This window comes from Pavona decussata, unplaced genomic scaffold (assembly GCF_977016875.1).
Source record: "Pavona decussata unplaced genomic scaffold, jaPavDecu1.1 SCAFFOLD_114, whole genome shotgun sequence".
NCBI classification, from domain to species: Eukaryota; Metazoa; Cnidaria; class Anthozoa; order Scleractinia; family Agariciidae; genus Pavona; species Pavona decussata.
The window spans coordinates 2,233,384-2,254,109 of NW_028145528.1; the positions used below are offsets into that span (position 1 = coordinate 2,233,384).

At 38.1% G+C, this 20,726-nt stretch overlaps 1 protein-coding gene across 1 annotated transcript; it reads left to right on the top strand.

The window, feature by feature from the left end:
- Window positions 1–715: 715 nt before the first annotated feature.
- Window positions 716–20,397, top strand: LOC146470149 (uncharacterized). Its single transcript, XM_085122288.1, has 7 exons — window positions 716–820; window positions 3,872–4,134; window positions 8,806–8,920; window positions 10,020–10,145; window positions 10,865–10,898; window positions 12,981–13,122; window positions 19,797–20,397. Exons 1-7 carry the CDS (start codon window positions 751–753, stop codon window positions 20,328–20,330), a joined length of 1,284 nt encoding a protein of 427 aa, XP_084978414.1. The 5' UTR covers window positions 716–750; the 3' UTR covers window positions 20,331–20,397.
- The last annotated feature ends 329 nt before the right edge of the window (window positions 20,398–20,726 follow it).

Sequence of the window (20,726 nt, forward strand, 5' to 3'; positions counted from 1 at the left end):
TGCACGTTCAAAAAGGTTCTTCTATTAGCAGCATATTCGTATACCCCCGATGATATGGTCATCTAAAATAGGACAAAAATCACTCTAACTAAGGAATAGCAAACATTGTATTCATTACGTGGCCAACTTCAAATTAAAGAATTTTCAGATCGAGATAAAATATAGTTTGGAAGCAAGCACAAGGGATGTAAAAACGATTGTGAAAACATCAACTCGAGAAAACGTTTCCTTGTCTTGAACGAAAGTTTTGAAAATCTACTAATTTGCATAATTTTAATCGGGCCATCGGGCACGAATAGGCCGATTTTGAACTTTCCCAATTTTGGCCAAAATAAAAATTCGCTGGAACTTTTGAATATTGTTTTTGAAAATAATTCACCAAAAGGGTCTTTTAGGGCAAATAAAAAGAAATTGGAATTTTCGCTTTTGTCGCCGGATTCTCGAAAGTTACTGACAACGATTCTTAACTAACGAGAAACCATCACGGTTTTAAAGAAAACCTAAAAAATCCCATTCAAGCTTGTTTTTTTTGTTTTCAGGCTTTCTTTTCGTAATTACTTAGCTTGCAGTGCGTAGGTAACTACGATGCTCTCTAATTTAATGTAAATAAAATTTTTATGCCTGTTGATTGACGGTTATTAATAACGCGCACAAAAAAACAAACCTCCCTTCGAAAAATACGCGTGTTTTTTTAACTCTCGCATTCGAGCTTTGTACCGTCAGACAGGGGCCCATCACCTGCGTGAGGACATGTTTTTGCTTGTTCTGATTTTGGCTGCGTTTCTCTCTCAGATTAACGGGCAATTCTGCACTTCAAAAGGTTGGTTTCCTCTCTTGATGCATTACCAACGGTAAAGTCTTAATTAACAATTGTTACGAGACAGATTTTAGAAGTCCAAAGGTTTGGTCCAACTGATTTTATTTCGTGAAGAAAGTTGAGGTTCCTACAGCACAGGCTCAGAAGATCAGGACTACAGCGTGTCTACAGTGTTTCCACAGAATGCGTTCAAAGTCTAACTACAGAGTTCTGCAGTATATCTACAGTGAATCTACAGAGTTTAAAGCAGCTATACTCATGTGAAATGCTAAAGTTAATTGGTTTTTCTAAAGATAAACGTTATTGTTATGCGAAAACTAGGTGTTCGCAGCTGCGATGAGTCGGATCGTGAAAGGAATAAGAAATTAGATAGGGTTTCTTTGTTCGTGCAAAAATTTGGAAAACCTAAGGCCCGGTTCAGACGCCGAACTTTTCATGAGCCGAACCTAATACCTTGAATTGAGTACATGAAAAGTTCGGCGTCTGAATCAGTTGAGAACGGCTGTTTCAATTTGGAACGGCTCAGCCGTTCTTCCCGCCTGGCTCAGCCGGGAATTTCGGCTTTGGAACGGCTTTGATTCAGACGCCGAACTTTTCATGAGTCGAACCTAATGCATAAATTATTATAACGTATTTCAAATAAAAAAATTAAAAATAAAAATAAAAAAGACGCTGACATTTCGATTCGTTTTGCTTCAAGTAAATTAAGTTCGCCTAATTAAGTTCGGCGTCTGAATCAAAAGGCGGGATTTTCGTGATTTGGGCCGACCTTAATTTGAATTAAGTTCGGCTCATGAAAAGTTCGGCGTCTGAACTGGGCCTTAGATGTCTGAAAGGCTGAATTCCAGTCCAGCAATTCAAACCGCTAACCTGAAAGCAATCGAGTTTTACTTAGATCCTGTCGAAACAGATTTTGGTTTAAGGCTAAAAGAAAAGTGAAAATTCAACTGAAAATGATTGAGTTGGCATCAAAGAACCTTGAGGTGTGAAAGTGTGCGAGCGGAGCTAGATTTTAATGAAGTTCACTAAACTAATCATTATGCGAACTCCGGCTCAAAAGGTGTGCTTAAAACAAACGTTCATTAAAGAAAGGCTATATCACTTTCCAATTTCACAGCTGAAAACACCTTCCAAAGGAAATAATAACTTTTTAAAGACAAGTTTCCAGAGGCGGTGTGTTCCCTAATTGAAAAGTTAATTTGCCGAAAATACTAAGAACTCAGTTTCCATGAAGCAAAAATGTAATACAAGAAAGTGAAAAAATATTTAGGCTTGAGCGAAGAATGAAAATAATGGAGTAAAATAAAGCTAAATGTTATCGTACGTCTACACAATATCATTTAGCTAAAATATTTAAACACTAGCTAAATTAAGATCTGGAGTCACAACATTGAGCTAAAATTGTAAAACACCATATTAACGTCTTACCAGTAATGTTAATAACATTGAGCTACAACAAAAAACCCCACTAAATTAAAGTCTTACTTTACAATAACATTGAACTTAAATATTTTTACGGCAAACGTGAGACTCGCCTTTAAAAAAAAAAAAAAAAAAAAAAAATGGGTACGGTATATAGATGAGAATAGTGCAAAATAATTCTGGCCTTAGATGCTAACGTAAAACAGTTTACTAACAAACAATACAATAAAAACATAGGCCATCGTGTTCACGAAAGAGTTACGATCAATCCATAATTGCTTACGATATTCACTTAGTTTAAAATTGGCAGAAATTAAAGTGCCTTGTGATGCAACGACAGTGAAACTATATCGAGATGTGATTCAAATACGTACAAGTTCATTCTACAGTAAACATGGGGAAAAACTTTATAGACTCAAACTGGGGTCCACTTAATATTGGGTCCGTAATACAGGATTAACAAGCAATCGCTACTACAATGCGTTCAGAACTCTGCCGCTCGCTTACTGACTTTTTCTAGAAAATATGGGCGTATATATAACTCCAGTACTTATCACTGTTAAGGACTTTAAACGTGACCTCAAGACTTATTTTAAGAGGCTGTCTGCGTTAGAGCGGATAAGGCAAATTTCGTCTTTTCACCGATTTCGCTGATTTTTTTTATGATCATCAATCATTATATCCCATAAACAAATCACATTTACTGAGCTCAATGCAATTTTTTTTTCGTTCTTGGGGAGACGGTTTACAAGGTGACCTCAAAACTACCAAATTTACCATTGGGGACTCTACAATTTATCTATACATTGCCGGTGCTGCCAAAACGTCATTCCTTGCTCAAACAGCTTGAATATTTTACACATTGAAGTTCCATTTGTCAATAACAATTTAATTGTTTAACTTTTGTTTTCTGTGAAATTTTGACTGAGTTGCAATTTTTTCAAAATACCTCCTAAACTTCAGAATGCAATAACAAAAAGATAGATCTTCTCTAAAATATGGCTAAATGGCCAGAAATATTTACCTAGTGATATGACGGCTTTATGTTTAGTTTCGATTAAAATCCGTAAATATTAGGGAAATCGCGGAGCTCTGTACGGCACGCAGCGTAAAGTGCCCACAAATTTTATTCCATACATTAGTAGATCAAATGAATATTAAAGAAATCGCGGAGCTCTGTACGGCACGCAGCGTAAAGTGCCCACAAATTTTATTCCATACATTAGTAGGTTGGTGTTACAGTGTAGTGCTTTTGAGTTAAAATAGACTTGACCATTAGTCAGGTCCGCTTTTGTGAAAATAGGCTTTAGCTAAATGTACGTCACGTTTAATGCATTCTGAAGTTTAAGAGGAGGTATCAGCAAAATCGGTAAAAGGCGAAATTTGCCTTATGTGTTCTTACGCGGACAGCCTCTTAAAGCTTCTTTTTGTTGATTGTTTTGGAGAATTTTTTAATGTTATTATTTTTATTACTATCCTCTATAATTATCGTAAATTTTGACATTATACAGGATTGCAAATATTTAGGTATGATTTTTTGTAACTTAGCTTTTAGAAAAATTGCAAAGCGCATAGAGACTTGGTGATAAGCTGTAGATAAGTTCTGTTTATTATTATATTGTTCTTTCTCAGATGATTGCCGCCAATTGGAGTTCAAACCCTCGCACACATTTGATGATAAACGCCTGGAAAAACACGTGATTCGCACCACTGACGTCATGGATGGCGATTTCTGTGAGATGGCATGCTACATGGAGCCCAATTGTGTTAGCTACAACTTGAAAAAAGAGCCGCAAAGTAATGGCAAATATAACTGTGAGCTGAACAATTCAACATTCGAAGGACAAAATGGCAAACTGAAGACAAATTATGCGTATATATACCGTGGAGCAAAGGTACATGATCTACCTGTAAGCATTCTCGAAGAGTTGAGACAATCTGGGTTAAAAGTGTGTCATTTAGGGGAATTTTCATTTCAGAACTTTTCCGCTCCCCCAACGACCCCCCCCTCCTCCCCCTGTTGTATGATCTTTGTGATTATGTTTAAACCTAGCAGCATCAATATTGAAAGGGGAAAGGGGCGGGAGGGAGGGGGGGGGTTGGTTGAGTGATAGAATTGCGATGAACTGCAAATGTTTTCAAAAAGACGAGGTAATATAGTGAAAATACTTATTCAGGAGAGGGTGTCTCAACCTTTTTCAAAAAGGTTGAGACAGGAACTACTTGCAGTTTTAAACCGGTAAAGAAAACACCAACACTCCCGTTTGCAGCAAGCTGCCTAATTCAACGAGGTCGTTCAAATGAGGCAGAAATTAGAGATACGGGAACTCCTCAATGCTAAAAGTCTGCTCTAGTTATTCTGTTAATGTTGCCGACTTTTGGTCGAAGTAAAATAGATACTAAACACTCTAAAACAACGACACAACTATTGTAATTCGCTGTTTTGTTGTATCCCTTAATTAGTATTATGTAATATTTTCACAGATTTGTATCCGCATTACGTTATTCACAATTAGCTATTATTCGGTTTGATTTCGAGCGGTTTCAATTGAGTGACGAAAGTAATTGCATTTTTGCTTTGGTTTTGCATTACTACGCTCTGTGATTGGTTGATAAAACTCGCGCTACTTTCTCAACCAATAAGAGGTAAAACCAAAACCAATCGTGCCTCGCTCGCCCGTGTTTTCCCGCGCTTGGCGCTGGTTACATGTATTTACTGCAGGAAATTGCGACTTATCGTTGAGATTTACATGAAGTGTATTCTGGCGCGCGAGTTCTGACTCAAAACAAGATCGGAGATATTCAAAACGATTCTGACAAAATTACAGTCCTTTGAGATAGAACTTTGAATTCTTTATATGGTCCTTTTTCTAAGAAGCGACGTATCCGCGAGGCGAACCGAAGCTACGTCAGCAAAATCCTCCACATAACTGAAGGAATCTTGGAAACCTCAGATCCATCGTCGATGGAAATTCTGCAATCAAATGTTGCACTGCTAAAAGAGAAATCTGATAGCCTCAAGAACCTTGACAGGCGTATTTTATGACGGGTCTTCCGATTTGGAAAAGGAAATCGAGGAAACGAGCGAATTTGCACGTCGTATTACGGATACCGTCTGCAAGGCCGAAAAAATTCTGAAGCCCGAAGGAGCCAAAGCAAAGGAACAGCAACAGGGATCTTCAGATGGGTCCGTTCCATTACTTTCCAGTGCGAAATTGCCCAAACTGTTTACTAAAAGGTACTCTGGTGATCCTAGGGGGTGGCAGTCGTTTTGGGACTCCTTCAGTTCTGCCGTTCATACGAATGCATCGTTGAACGAAGTTAATAAGTTCAATTATCTGCGAAGTTTATTGGAAGGTGCAGCTCTAGCTTCATTATCTGGTCTATCACTGACTGAGTCGAATTATAAAAGTGCCGTGGAAATTCTGACTGAACGATTTGGAAACAAGCAGCTAATTATTAGCTCACACATGGAAGCCCTTCTACAACTGCCAGCTGTAACAGTGATCAATGACATTAAGCGAATAAGAATGATTTATGATAAGGTTGAAGCTAATGTTAGAGGACTGGAGGCTCTTGGTACAGCCTCTGACACGTATGGCAGTTTATTGGTGCCTGTGACGATGAACAAATTGCTTGAGGAACAGAGAGTCATTATAACTCGATCGGCACTTTGAAAGTGGAATCTGGCATCTGGACAAATTGCTAAAATCGTTCAAGGAAAAGGTTAAGTTGAGGCCAGGGAAGAGTGTAGTTTCATGAGCAGACCAAGCGAAAGGGGGAGTGAGTCTAAGAAAGCTCGAGGTCAGGGTCTTCCAACTGCTACCACACTAGTGTCTTCAACTGATGGGCCTAACCAGGGGCCCCCAGCATCCTCTTTCTTTCTTGTCCCTCAGTTGACCGTCCAGTAGCAGTAGATGTGCCTACACGGTTTAGCATTTTGAGAAAGAAAGGAAAGTGATATGTATTCCTGAGGGCACATCATTTAAGCAGAAACTGTCAGTCAAAGTTGAGATGCAAAGAGTATGGAGGTCGACACCATGTTAGCATTTGTGGCAGAGCAACACCTACTGCGGCATGTCAGCCAGGAACGCCGCAGACCACATTCTCTGACACCTACTATTCTCCAAGTCATGATCAAGGGACTAGTCATCAGACATCAACCCTGTACATTGATGCGAAAACGTCAGTATTGTTGCCGACTGCTCAAGCTGAAGTCCCAGAAACAGGTCGTGACAAATCTGTAAAGGCGAGAGTAATTCTAGACAGCTGCCGCCAGAGGTCATACGTGTCATGTAGACTGAAGGAATCCCATAATCTGGCAGTTCTTCTCCCTGAGAAGTTGATGATCAAGACCTTTGGTAATGAGGATGGCCAGATACAAGAATGTGAAGTGGTACAGCTTTGCCTGAAGGGAATTAGCAGTGATCTTAATGTCTATCTGACAGCTTACGCAACACCTATGATATGTGCACCCTTGCGGAAGCATGCTATTGAAGTTGCCTATCAGTCTTATCCTCATTTGCAGGAACTGAAGCTTGCTGATAATTCTGTAGACATCCTTGACTTTGACATGGATATCTTGGTGGGATCACAGTTATTGGAACCTAGTCACTGGGGAGGTGAGACGAGGACGCTCTGGACCCGTAGTTTTAAATACAAGATTGGGATGGGTGCTGTCAGGTCCTGTGGATCGGCCAAGTAGCTCTCCGTCCATTACAGTCAACTATGTAAGCACCCACACCCTGAGGACAGACACAGAGTATGTGAACTTTGATGACCAGTTGTCAAATTTCTGGGAGCTTGAGTCTATTAGAATTAAGCAGAAATGTGACTCTGCTCATGACAAGTTTTTGGAGGGCTTGACCTTCAATGGTGAGAGATATGAAGCGCGGCTACATTGGAAGAGTTCATACCCTATCTTGCGAAGACAACAATGAGCTGAGTTTGAGCAGGCTTGGAGGCACCTTGAGACGACTTAGACAGCAGCCTGAGATTCTCTATGAGTACGACAACGTGATTAAGGACCAAATGCAGAGGGAAATTGTTGAGGACATCCCACAAATGAATCAGGCCTCTCTGGGAAAAGTCCATTACCTGCCCCATAGTGGTCTGTGACACCTCAGCATCAACTGATGGTGTTTCATTGCTGAGTCTTCCGGAGCAGCACCGTCTAGAGGCAAGGAAGCAGCAGCAAGCCAGCACCATCAAGGTGGGAGATGTTGTAATTGTGCATGAAGACAATGTGCGGAGAAGCTTCTGGAGATTGGGCAGAGTCGAAAGGCTGATCACGGGGAGTGCTGGAGTAGTGCGTGGAGTTGCAGTGAAGGTCGGAGAACGAAGCAAACCGAGCACGGTCATTGAGAGGCCTGTACAGAAGCTCTACCCATTGGAGACACATGAGCCTACATCATGCAATCAAGAGGAACTGAGTATTGCCTGATCGTTTGCCAAGCCGAAGGGCAGCGGCAAAGGCAGGACAGAACATTTTTAAAACTAAACAATTCCTAAACGACTAGGATCTACTTAAAAGTAGATCCTAGTCGTTTAGGAATTGTTTAGTTTTCAATTGCCAGAGTTGAACTTATTACTTGTTGTGTTGCACTCTGGGCCATTGCGGGAGAGTGTATCGTTGAGATTTAAATGAAGTGTATTCTGGCGCGCGAGCATGCGTAAAGACTTTGATTCTGACTCAAAACACGTGCGGAGATATTCTGAACGATTCTGACAAAATTACAGTCCTTTGAGATAGAACTTTGAATTCTGATTGGTTCAATGCGTTGTTTGCACCCGTTGTGATTGGCCAGAGTAATTACTTTGGTTTTGTTTTGTTTTACGACACTCGATTGAAAACCGCTCTGTAATCAGCGCTTACTTGCATTGTAATCTACTTTATATATAGTCACAATTTTTTTAACATTCTTAAACTGCTGATGGATACTGAAGTATCTGAAACATGTCTTCTGAACTCAAACTCTTTGTGTCGTTGTTTTGAGCTAGCCTGTTTAATATCTATTCTTTTTAATATTTTGCAAAGCTTTGTAAATTATAACTGTTGCGGCTGCTAAACGCTAAAATGGCCATTTTTGTGAAAGATTTATAAGCTTGATAGAGTTGGCTGTAATGATATCAACATAGACCACACTATCATTTTAAACTTTGATGAAAAGAAACCACAACTTTCATAACCGACAATTCACGGTTTGTCCGCAGGAACGACAGTTAGTTCGTTGACATACCCACAGGTATACCAACTCCTACATGTCCTGTGGACGTTGTTTCGTCTGGTGCTTTGCATCTCACAATCAGTGCGGCCTCCGCTAAGAAAACAGGTCCTTAGTTCTGTCTCGAAACAATTTTTCAAGAAAAGTTGACTAAACATAATTTTGTAGTACCGTGAATTTTAGCTGCCCACACAATTTCGTTAGTCTCTAAACAAAAATTCGTAAAATAACATATTAACCGATTTGATAGCTGTTCTCAGCGAATTCTGTACGTGCAACCGAAAGGGACCAGCTATCAGTATATCCCTTTGTACCAAGCTTTCTTTTTTCTCCTTGTCTAAGAATGCATGTTTGAAAAACTCTTGCAAGAACAACGCAACCTGTCAAACTGGTTTTACAGACAAGGGATATCGCTGTTTGTGCACTGCTGGATTCACGGGCTGTCATTGCAAGAAAGGTATGATAATAAGCCTTATATACAAACGGCTCAGGTCAAGTTCGGCGTTTGAAGCAGATCGAAAAGTTTGGCTGATTGTATTTGGATCGGCTGAGGAATTCTTCACGCCTTGTGCAGCCGAAAATAATGGCTGTGGGCCGACACACGACAGTGAACGTTTCGTTCTCTTCCTCAAGTAGAACGTCATTGGTTCATTGGTAGCAGTCTAGTTCCTTGATAATTCGCTCACATTCAACAAGTTGAACGACTTCGAATGAATCGCGAAGTGTTTCAAGTAACATGAATATATATTTTCAAGTGACGTTTTGATTGGCGTGTCGACTATCAACAAAGAATCTCGAAACTACCTTAAGGCCCTCGTGATATTTATCACTCTGTTTTTTAAATCATCGTTTGTTCAAATGAAATTAGATAAAAATAGATTGCATTCAACGGCCCCACTAACTACGCCCTAACATTAGTTTAAGATTCCCATAACGTAACGCATTTGGAGATTAACCCTATAACCCATAATATCAAAGGGCAAATTCTCTTATCTTGTCCCCATACTTTTCTGAGAAAAGTACCTGGGAGAAGTTTGTAAAATATCAAGTAAATTCTCCTTGGGTGATCTTATCCTTAATTCTCATGACCTCAGGGGTTGAATAAGCATTGGTATTACAAGAAGAAAATTGAGGCTGATCACTTTTAGGGATTAAAGGGTTAAAGGCTAATTTACACTTTCATGGGCTAATGTACATATTACAATAGTGCAGGGTGAGAATCAGCACCATTAGAAACATCTGTAGCACTGCCACAGATCAATTTCGCCAGCTTAGGTATTGTCTTTGTCAAATTAGGCCAGATTGGCCCCATTAATCAGTACGTTTAAAATAGCCTTAAGCTTGACAAGATCAGAAAGCAATCACTCTAAGAAGGCCGGCCCTTGCATACACTACTATCTTCAAATTATGATTTGCGAATTGGATCAGATTTCCTTTATTTAAGAAGCAATCCAGACTCAAAATAGCCTTAATCTACTTGTGGGTTAATTTTACTCAATATTCCTTTGATCTAAGTAGTTTTTAATGAACTAAAGACTTACGGCGTTTTCTTACAGATATCAACGAGTGTTCTACTAGAAAACACAAATGCAGTGCTCATGCTGTGTGCAATAATACCAGCGGATCATACAACTGTTCTTGTAAACCGGGATATTACGGAGATGGAAGGGTTTGTGAACCAGGTAAGGTTAGAAGGGCATCTTAAAAGAATGTTTTAATAAGAAAACGTTACATGACGATTGTGCTTGCGGACATAAAAATTGTGCATGGAGACGTGCCTGGCAATAAGGTGGATGCAGAAATAACAATTTGGCTTCTGGACGCAGCTTTTCATGCAGTGCTTGACACAAAAATCCTTTCGATTTTCGTTGGACATGGTTAACTAATTTAGGTCTTGAGAGATAGCTGAGGCTTAAAAGGAGTTTAAGCTGCGCACGCGTGCGCAATTTATAAACAACATAGCTACGAAGGATGGAGGCGTCAGCTGGATGAACCGAATTTCTATCAAAATCGCGCGCGCAACACACTGAAGGTGAAAATGCGAAGAAAAATCGCGCGAAATGAAGCCCGCAGCAAACATTTTTTGTCTCAAAAATTTTGCGTCGTGTTCTGCTTTGAAATTTGCATTTATTCTGTCTGTCTGTGGAGCTGAGATATCACCGTGGTGATCGCCATGACGTCACAACTGGTCTTCAAGAATTTCCTGATGACAAAGATGTAAACATATCCATACATTGCCTACATTATCAGAAATGCCTTCTTGCAGTTTTTCATCGTGCTTCATCCACTAAAAGGAAAGAAACCCTTGGCGACACTACCCGGTTAAGAGCCCTTGCTGTGTTTAATAGCCTGCATTTAACAAAGTGAAATTTGTATATTTTGTTTTTACTTTGTGTTGCAGTTTCGTCATGCAAGGAAATTTATGACAAAAAGTTGTGAGTAACAGTACGCCATCTTAAATACCTTACCAGCGCAAGCATTAATTTAAGACCACGGGATGACACTTATTGGTATTCTTATCATTTAGAGAAGGAGCTTTGTTCTGGTTCGCTTTGTAAAAGTCACATCAATTTGAAAAGATTGGATTTTGAACCATCATATTTTTGTTATGTTTGTTTTTCATATGGGCTTCGTGGCCATCTAAAATTTAGCAGTTGGCTGATTAACTTGTTGGGATCTTTCGATATTTTGAACAGCACTATCAAGCACGGCAATGTCACAAAAAAACCAAATAAAAATTACTGTTCAAGTCACATTATTTTGATCTCCATTTAAGACATTTGCAATGGGTGCTAACTTATGTCAATAGATTAATTGTACGTTCAAAGTCGGCTTCCGTTCACTGCAACAAAGGAACTCGTGAATGAGGAAGTTAACAAATGGCAAACGACCCAACGCGCACTATTCAGTTATGGATGAACGCGGGAGGTTGCAGCACGTAAGAAGCGTAAGAGTTGTTCGAGGCTTAGCCGACCCCAGCTTACTTGTGTGCACGCAGAGGAACCAATCAAAGTGCGTTCTTTACGATAGTTATATCATAATTATTAATGATAATAATAATAATAATAATAATAACAAGTTAAAAGTATATAAAAAAAGAGCTATTAAAAACCTATTCAGATTTCTTTTCGATTAAAAAAAGATAACATTTTTAAGCAACAATGTTTTTGTAAAGTAAAAGAAAAAAAGAACAACTGTCATGAAGTTTTCTTTAAAAAAAAATAAATTCGGCATTTTAAAATCGGTCTACTTGATAATAATAATAATAATAATAATAATAATAATAATAATAATAATAATAATAATAAATAAAAATATAAAGATCTTTATTAAAATATTCCAAGAAAAAGTGACATTTACAAGTTAAATGTGGAAAAAAGAACTATTAAAAAACTTATTTACAATTCAGTTGTGATTAAAAAAGAGAGTATTTCGAAGCACAACAGAGCTATTTTCAAGCACAATTTTTTTTGAAAAATAATAATAATAATAATAATAGATTTAAAAAAAGAATAAAAGTCATTTATATGACCAATCATACGCTAAACTGAGAAAAATTCAGAAACCCCTACTAATCCTAAATGTGAAGAATATTAAACGTTCTAATCCTAAAATCTCGCTAGTTGCTTATTATTATTATTATTATTGTTATCATGGCCCAGTTGTTCATTGTTATTATCATCATTATTATTATTATTATTATTATTATTATTATTATTATTATTATTATTTGTTTTCTGTTTATCATTATTGACGTCGAAATATACCTCAGTGGCATAAGAACTCTGGGCCCAGTTGTTCAAAGCCCGATTAAACTAATCCTGGATTAACGTGAACTTTGATTCGAGTTTAATTACTAATCATTTAAGATTCTTCCAAAGATTTTTGTCCCTCAATTTTTGACTCGGGCTTGTCTTTAACATTAGCTTAAAATTAGCTTTCAAAAACCACTGTAATGAGCGCTTAACTTTTAATCGTGAACTAGCGTTAATCGGCTTTCGAACAATCGGGCCCCGTTGTTTAAAGACTACTTAGCTTACCCTAGGCCTGGGGTGTCAACTTTGATTACATACATACTTATATACCTTATTCACCTCATGTGGGCTTTTCAAAATAAAGTTCAAGTTCAATCACTAAGAACAAGTTTAAACAATAATCAATGAAAATTCTTTCAGATGATGTTTGTCCCTCAGTGTTTTTTCAGGTTTTCTTTTCGCAACCAGCTTAAGTTGCGTACTAACTGCGAGGTTCTTTCTTCTATTTGATCTTTTATCCGCAGTTCAAAATATATGTTTCATATATTTACATTCAGTGTAAACTTAGTCCGTTTCTTTACCTTCAGCTCAAACCTGGTTTTCAATAGCATTTTAGACGAGCACGATGAAAACCTCGGTCTATTTTTAATTGTGGATTAGAGTTAATTGGCTCTCTAACAACTGACGCGGTTTATAAGCAGCCATTTTCAAGTTATTTGCGACATATGACCATATGTCTTACCTGCTACATCTGTTTTACAGCGGCAATGAGAGCAAAGCCTACAAAATGATAGTGGGGAGTCAAATCGTTAGCGTTTACTGCCATATGATTGATGCTCACTCTGCAAATGGAAACTGCACAAAAGGTGGATGGACGCTGGTCATGAAGATTGACGGAAAAAAGGTACAGCCAGAGTATTTTATATCACGACTTTATTAAATAACTGGTGAAAATATCATTTTATAATTTTCATTATTTTTGTAATATCTGGTTTTCGGTCATGTGATCATACGAAAGCCAAATTATGCGAAGCTGTAATCTGCGGGAACAGTAGATTGTATGCATGTCAGTTATTTCCACGTCATTGAGAGAAAGTGAGACTGGCCTTATACCCTTAGATTCGCAACGCGCTTCACATAGGAAAAAGTAAAACCAAAACATGCCTACGGTCGCAATGCGCTTTTATAACTGCAGTAAATTCCAGGGACACCCAACGACAACATTCAAGTAAAACATTTAAACGTTACCCTTGTCTCCTGTGTTTTAAAGACTTATTTGTGTTAGTTAATACAGTTTGATCTGTTCGGATGCTTCAGGTGAAAATTTAATTTACAGAAAGTTGTACGAAGCCGAATCTGATACAGTCGAACCTGTATATAACGGCCACCCTCGGGACTTGGGGAACTTGCGGCTTAATACAGGTGGCCGCTTAATACAGGATCACTAAAAATACTCACTGGGCGTTGTCTAATGTCAATATTAATGGCGTGCCATAGAAAAACAGTTCATGCAAGGAAACAATAGGACAATCAACAATCTTTCAAGCGACCACTACTTTAAACAAAGTTCAGTGACAACTTGTAACTTAACGGTATAATATACGTAACATTGTGTAAAAGTACTATGCAATAAATTGTCCTCTACTCTTCTACGGTATACAGTGCTCTATTTCTATGACTTACAGTTCACAACAAAATATCTCATTCACTCATTTCATAGTTGTCAGTTACGCTCAATGTTCAATGTCACATGGCTGCAGAACAAGCTAATTGAAGAGGAATTTCTTGCTTAAGAGAACCATATTCAAAACAAATTTCTTTTAGCGTTCGTGATATGTTACTGTACTTCAGCACATTGAGGACATCTGAAAAGCGTTAAGGTTACTCCAAACCTTCGCGGGTGCCTTCCCGAAAAAAATTCGTACGCGCGTTGTTTTTTAGGAAACCGACACAATCTATATATCGATAAAAAGCTTATTTAATGCAGAATTCGATAAAATTATAAGCTATTTTGGTTATTCCTCTGCTAAGGCGAAGGAAGCCGGTAAACAGTAAAATGACAGAGCGCCATTCCGTCGAATTAATCGGGTATCAAACGTGCATGATCTCTGACGAAATGTAGCTGCACAGTGTTAATCACAAATCATCAATCTCTCAAAGGGTGTGAGCATTTCCCCGTATTCCTATTGGTTTTCTTTTAATATATCTGTCAAGTTCCAGTAAAAAAGAATTTGCAAACGTGTTGTGTTCCGAGGCCGCCAGGAGGGAAGTTTTTGATTTAAAAAAAAAAATGCCCCCGACACCCTTTTGTTCCTCGTTTTTCAGTTAACTTTTGGGCCAAATTTCACAAAATTCCGTCGATTCTACATACCCTATTAATTCATTTGAAGAGGAGGCATCTTGCAGAAATCGTATTGCGAGTTTTCGCCTTCTAAAGATTTAGAAGCATGTCACGCCTTCTCGGAGAATTATGTCAACACCGGGCTCACACTGTGAGCCGCCAGCCAATAACATAGTAGAGCCCCTGACGTTCACAGGAAGCAAAATGGTGCTTCGCGGGAAAGTTATAGTTTTTCAGTCATGTTTTTCCCAGTCAGCTTCTGCGAGCACGTTTTCGGTATTACCTAGGGGAAAAAACTTTTAACAAAAAAGAAACGAAAAAAAAAGAAGATAAACCGACAAGCAAGCGCCAATGCAGCATCATAGGGAGGCACTAGTGGCCGACGTGAAAGCTATCGGGTAAGTTTTGTTTGTGTTCAGTAACATTGCAAGTCTTCGAATTGATGAGCGTATTTTGGCCGGCAAGTCTTCGAATTGATGAGCGTATTTTGGTTTATAAACCAAGATGTGCAAGAACACTAGAACCCCCAAAGGCAATCTCCTACACTTAACCAGGCTCGACGATGTAATAAATGAGGTTTAAAAGCATGGTTTTATTTTTTTTATTTGTTGAATATGTTGAGAGAGATACGACTTTTCAAACCGTTTTGCCGGGTTACACGTTAATGAGTGACGCATAATTTCATACGCGTTCCACATGATAAAAACTTGCTTCCATTTTTCAATTGAAAATGAAGTTCTTATGAACAGTCTTTTATAGAATATTGAAACTACAATATATAAGGTTTTTAAATTTAATGAAAGTACATTTACAGCAATAACAACATAAGAGTTGCACAGTTTCAAGGTGAAATCAGTAAAAAGTACAAGTGCGCAGCGTGAATCGTGAACTTGTAAACAAAACCGGAAACGAAAGTTTATGCGAATATTTTTCAATAAAAGGCAAACGCGCATAATAATATCTCAATATATCTCATAGCACATTTCAATAGCTTTATTTTGGTGCAAGAACGAGAATTTTACGATGATTTAAACCCGAGCTATAGATTTTTGAACATTTTGCATCTCAAGTATCACGTAACACGCATCATTGAAAGGCCGTTACGCGCACTGGAGATGCAAGAAAAACTAAACGTGAAGCTTCTTTCGATAGTACGTTTTCAAATAGTTTACTAAATAACGTTTTAAAGCATGGTTTTCTTCCGTTCAATAGTTCAAAAGATATGAATTTTCAATCTTTTGGTTACACGTTAATGACTGACGCATAATTTCCATGCGTGCAAGATAATAAAAAACTCGCTTGAATTTTTCAAATGAAAATGAAGTTCAAATCGACATTCTATTATACAAGATTCAAAATAGAATATATAAGGCTTTCAATATCAATTAAACTACATTTATAGCATTAAAAGGGTAGGAGTTTCCCACTTTTCAAGTTGAATCAGTGAACAGAAGAAGTACGCTTGTGTCTTTTCACTTGTAGCATCGCGTTTTTGAGTTCTCTTTCGAGGAGCTCGTTACGAGCTTTCTCAGGAGCCTTCATATATGCAGTCCACGAAACATTGCTCACTGGTCTAGGAAGATTCAAGATACTTAGCACCTTCTGTGCTGCAAAGTGATGAGAAATTGACTTGCCTATTTCCAAAACCACAGCACTCAAACTCGAGTGTAAACAAAAAATTCTAATAAGTTGAAATGAAGCCGTTGCCGCGAAAAGGTCGCTGGGGAGTCCACGCCTTACAGAGATTATGTCACCTTGAAAACTTATTAACTTTTTTACGAAAATACCTTTTTCTCAATGTTCTCGCGCGTGTTTTAAGATTTTAAATAATTTGTTTTTGAAAATGTAAGTTTAAGTTATTAACTTTAATTTGATCGAAAAATAAACTTTCCGCAAAAAGTAGCCCCTCAAAGGTTTGGAGTAACCTTAACGATATTAAACGCCCGAGTTTCAGCTTGCAGCAGCTTTGTACATGTTATTTCTTTATAGTGATGCTGGATCGCATTTTAAACACAATAAAATACCGCATAAAATAACATATGGCTTAGTTTTTATTCAAGGGTGGCCGCTTAATACAGGTAAAAATAACAAAAAAAGACAAACATTCTTGGTTTTCACGTGACGTCACCAAATTCTAGAATTCAAAACTGGGAGGCCTACAAAATTTTTACCTCCATTCAAGGAAAGATTACCTAAAAATATGTCTGTTCACAATTTCTTAGCTCGATGTCGTGCTTCCTTTTGAAAATAGAACAGTTTCAATTTCCGAGTTTCCATCTTGCGTGACATCAGGAGGACGGCCGTGACAGTGCTTTTCCGTATCTTAAAAATGACTCTTCGGGTGATTTTCAGCATTCTAAACAATTTAAGTTTGAGGAGAAATATTAATCTAAACATTCGAAAATTCACAAGGGCAAACAAACCTCTTTTCTGGCAAAAGTGAACTCCAGATGTTTTTTCGTATTTCCGGCCGCCATGTTTGTGCCCCTCAGAGGGACACAAACATGGCGTCTCCATACTAAGCTCTATAAATTTATGTGGAACATTTTGTCAAATAACTCGAGTACGGAATGCCGCACAGATCTGACACTTGGACAGATGCCTCATTTATTTATCCTCTACACCATGTCAATTTCTTGACTTCATTCATAGAATGGTTTCGATTTTTTTTCAATGGCGTGACAGTGAAAACCGAGAATAGGACTGCTACAGGGTGGCCGCGGCCGCTTAATAGAGGTGGCCGCCTAATACAGGTAACAAATGCAGCGTTTATATGAGCGAACAATCGGGACTTTAAAATCTGGCCGCTTAATAGAGGGTGGCCGCTTAATACAGGGCCTTTATATACAGGTTCGACTGTATCTCAAAGTTTACGAACTGTTACTGGTTTTAGGAAATTGTTAGTTAACCTTTTTTTTTCGCATTTTTAACGAGATATTTGCCACCCGAAAACTAAAAAATTTAGTTTACCTGTGTTACAAAATTTTGAGAACTTTCAGATGTTCTTTAAAATCAAATCCGAATTTCTGTGGTGATTAACTGCCTCCAAATAGATATCCACCTGATATTCTGGTTAATCTTCGGTTGAGAGCGTTTGAGCCCCCCTCCCTTCCACTCTCCAAAAGCCACCCCTTGATAAAATACAAACAAATATAGCGGATCAATTCGTGGGATAATGTATAAAAGTGTTTCAGTGTTTCAGGAAAAGGCGCCCCCTGGGAGGAATTGAAGTCCAAGGGACTAATTAAAACAAATTAAAGCAAAGCATTAAATTCTCGCCTGAAAATACACGGAAATTGCTAAAGAAATGTTACGGACCACATTCCGATTGGCTCTTCAATTTGTGACCAAGATTTTCCCCATGCGATGCTGGTTGGGTCAAGCTATCGTTACTTTCTATTGTTTTTGGATCAAGAACAAAAACATCCTGAATATAGTTGGAGCAAACAGAGAAGCAGTCATATCACCAAAATAGTCATCGTTGTCTTGCCTATAGTTCTTATACTCATTAATAATTCCTGAAGTGAGAACAAAGAAAATCACTACCGTGAAGGAAGTTTGAAACTGTGATCTCAATTAACATAAAATTTTGGTGAGCTTTTTCTTTTAGTTTTGCCAATAATTATTTATGTTTTGAGAAGCTATATCAAACACTCGAAATGGTGTTTCATCCGACTTCCAAACACCTCGAAGTTCGGTTTTCAGAACTCGGATGAAACAATCTTCCTCGTGTTTAATATATTACATAATAACCATGATGCGACAACTACCAATATGACTATGGAAAGTCTTATTTTTGTCCATAGGATGACCATCACGTTATATATAATGGTACTTGAACTGAGTGGAGTGCAATTTGGTTTGAAATCATACATATGATTTCAAAATCGAAGAAGCGCGCAGCGCGAGTTCGATTTTGTTTGGTTATCGTTCGTTGGAAGAAGCCGTAAAGAGGTGAAAGTACTTGGACGCGGCCATGAATGTTTTCAGTTTTTCAACCAAACAAATCCGACCAAGGTTTTAGTTTTTGACACAAGTAATCTCTTGCTGTTTCTTGTAAGAAACGGAAGTTCACCTTTAGGGATTTCCTTTGTAGCTGTAGCACTTGATTTCCAATTTTTTTTGGCACAAACAATCCGGCTTAAAAAGTCAAACTCCAAAGAACCTGAAAGAAGTCGTTGTTGTCGCGGCACAAAATGAAGAAACCAACAAAATGTACAAATGGCGTGCTCAACCAATCAGGAGCAAGTATTTTCGCCGCCCGACCAATTAGGAGTGAGTTTTTTTTGCCCTCCATGTTATAAAAAAATCACAAGTATGATTTCAGACAAAAACTGCACAACACAAAGTTCAATTACCACTTTGTTACACCCATTTTGAAATCATACAGTTTTATTTGTAATAAATTAATATTTAATTTATTCACTTCATGCAGGAAACTCGGTTTTTTCTGGAAAAGGGGGAAGTAGTTGGGGGACAGAAATTTCAAAATTTCTCCCAAAGTGACTTTTTTCCCAATATTTTTTGCGATCTGATTGGCTAGTGCAGGTGAGCCATGAAATTTGATTGATAACTATTATTATTATTATTATCATTATTATTATTATTATTATTATTTCATATTAATTTTGAAGGGCTAAAAAAGGGATGCAATTTTGGAGCAAAAAATGGTGCGATTCGTGAATAAATCGCACCGTTGAGAACCAATCAGATTGCGAAGATCACCAGTGATTTCAAAATGGGTGAAATAAAACGGTTAATCAAGATAAGGCGGGTAAAAATTCTTTTACCTTTTTCACCATTTAGACGGTTGCCAATTCTCGGACTCTCTTGGGATCATCGCTTATGCTCTGTAAAATTCCAATGAACCTTTTCTTCATGTAGCCTCACTCAGCGCTGAACATGAAAGTATGTTTAGCACTTTTATTAACAGTAATAGCTCTTTCATCAAATTTCTTAAATGAAGTTTAAACTTTCATACACGCTAAACATTTCTAATACATGCGTAAATCTCTGTTTTACTGAGCAGGTCTCCAGAACTACAGAATTTAACGTTCAGTGCACTGATTATCAAACACGCAAAATGATTTCATTAATTTTTTTAGGAATGTTCTTCTCGTTATATATGTTTTCAGGAGGTATACAACTACATGATTTGGAAACAAACTAAAATTATCTTAATAACCATACTTGTGTTGCGCAAATTATTCTATAATAATCTGATCTTTTATTTGTAGCAAACCTTTCACTACAATTCCAGCCTTTGGACGAACAAAACGACCTTCAACCTTATCGGAGGGGAGACTGGGCTCGACACACGAGAAACAAAGCTACCAACCTACTGGAACACATCCTTCTCAAAGGTCTGCCTCGGTATGAAGGTCGGCCAGCAAACCAACTTTGTTGTCGTAGACAAGAAGGCCAGCTCGTTGTTCTCGCTGATCGCTGATGGGCAATACCGCAACACATCATTAGGTCGTGACAAGTGGAAGGGCCTTATTAGGAATGCATCTTTGCAAATAGATTGTAACAAGGAAGGCTTCAATGCTGTGTGTGCTGGTTACAAAGAATTCTATTCCAAGGCAAGAATCGGTATCGTTGCTAATCAGGAGTCTAACTGCAATTCCTGTGACTCCAGAATGGGGTTTGGTACCGCAGGTCATTTTGGTGGTAACAACACGTGTGGAAACGAGGCAAAAGCCGGCGAAAATCTTAACCCGGATAACGGGGAAAAGCACATCCCGGCCATGGGATTTGTATTTGTGCAGTAACAAGGGAGTTGTTAATATGCTATGTTTAATGAAAAATGCAGTTGAAAAAAAAAACAAAAAAACAAAACATAGACACGAATAGTGTGCATGACCTCTGTTGAGGTGAGAACCCATTTAGTGTCATAAGTAGCTTTTTGTTGCCAACAAGGTAGCTTGCAGAGAACCTTTCCTTTTCTACTGCCTACTATGGAACTGCTGCGTGGAATTGTTCATTTACGATTGTACCCACTTCACGTACTAGTTGGGTCTCAGTCTTGGGACTAGCTTATATATTTCGCTCATGAAGAAATGCCTAGGCATGTACGCTTCTTCGGCGGCTACCAAATTTGCCACAAATTAAATCTTGAGAGAAGTGATTTATGTTCATTAAAACTTTCTTTTTACTCGCTGTAAATT

Excerpts from the sequence above, each read along its gene's own strand:
- LOC146470149 (XM_085122288.1), top strand. The coding sequence starts at position 751 with ATGTTTTTGCTTGTTCTGATTTTGGCTGCGTTTCTCTCTCAGATTAAC. Across the intron at positions 10,146-10,864 it reads TGGAAGGGTTTGTGAACCAG|TTTCGTCATGCAAGGAAATT; the intron begins GTAAGGTTAGAA and ends TTTGTGTTGCAG. Across the intron at positions 10,899-12,980 it reads GAAATTTATGACAAAAAGTT|CGGCAATGAGAGCAAAGCCT; the intron begins GTGAGTAACAGT and ends TCTGTTTTACAG.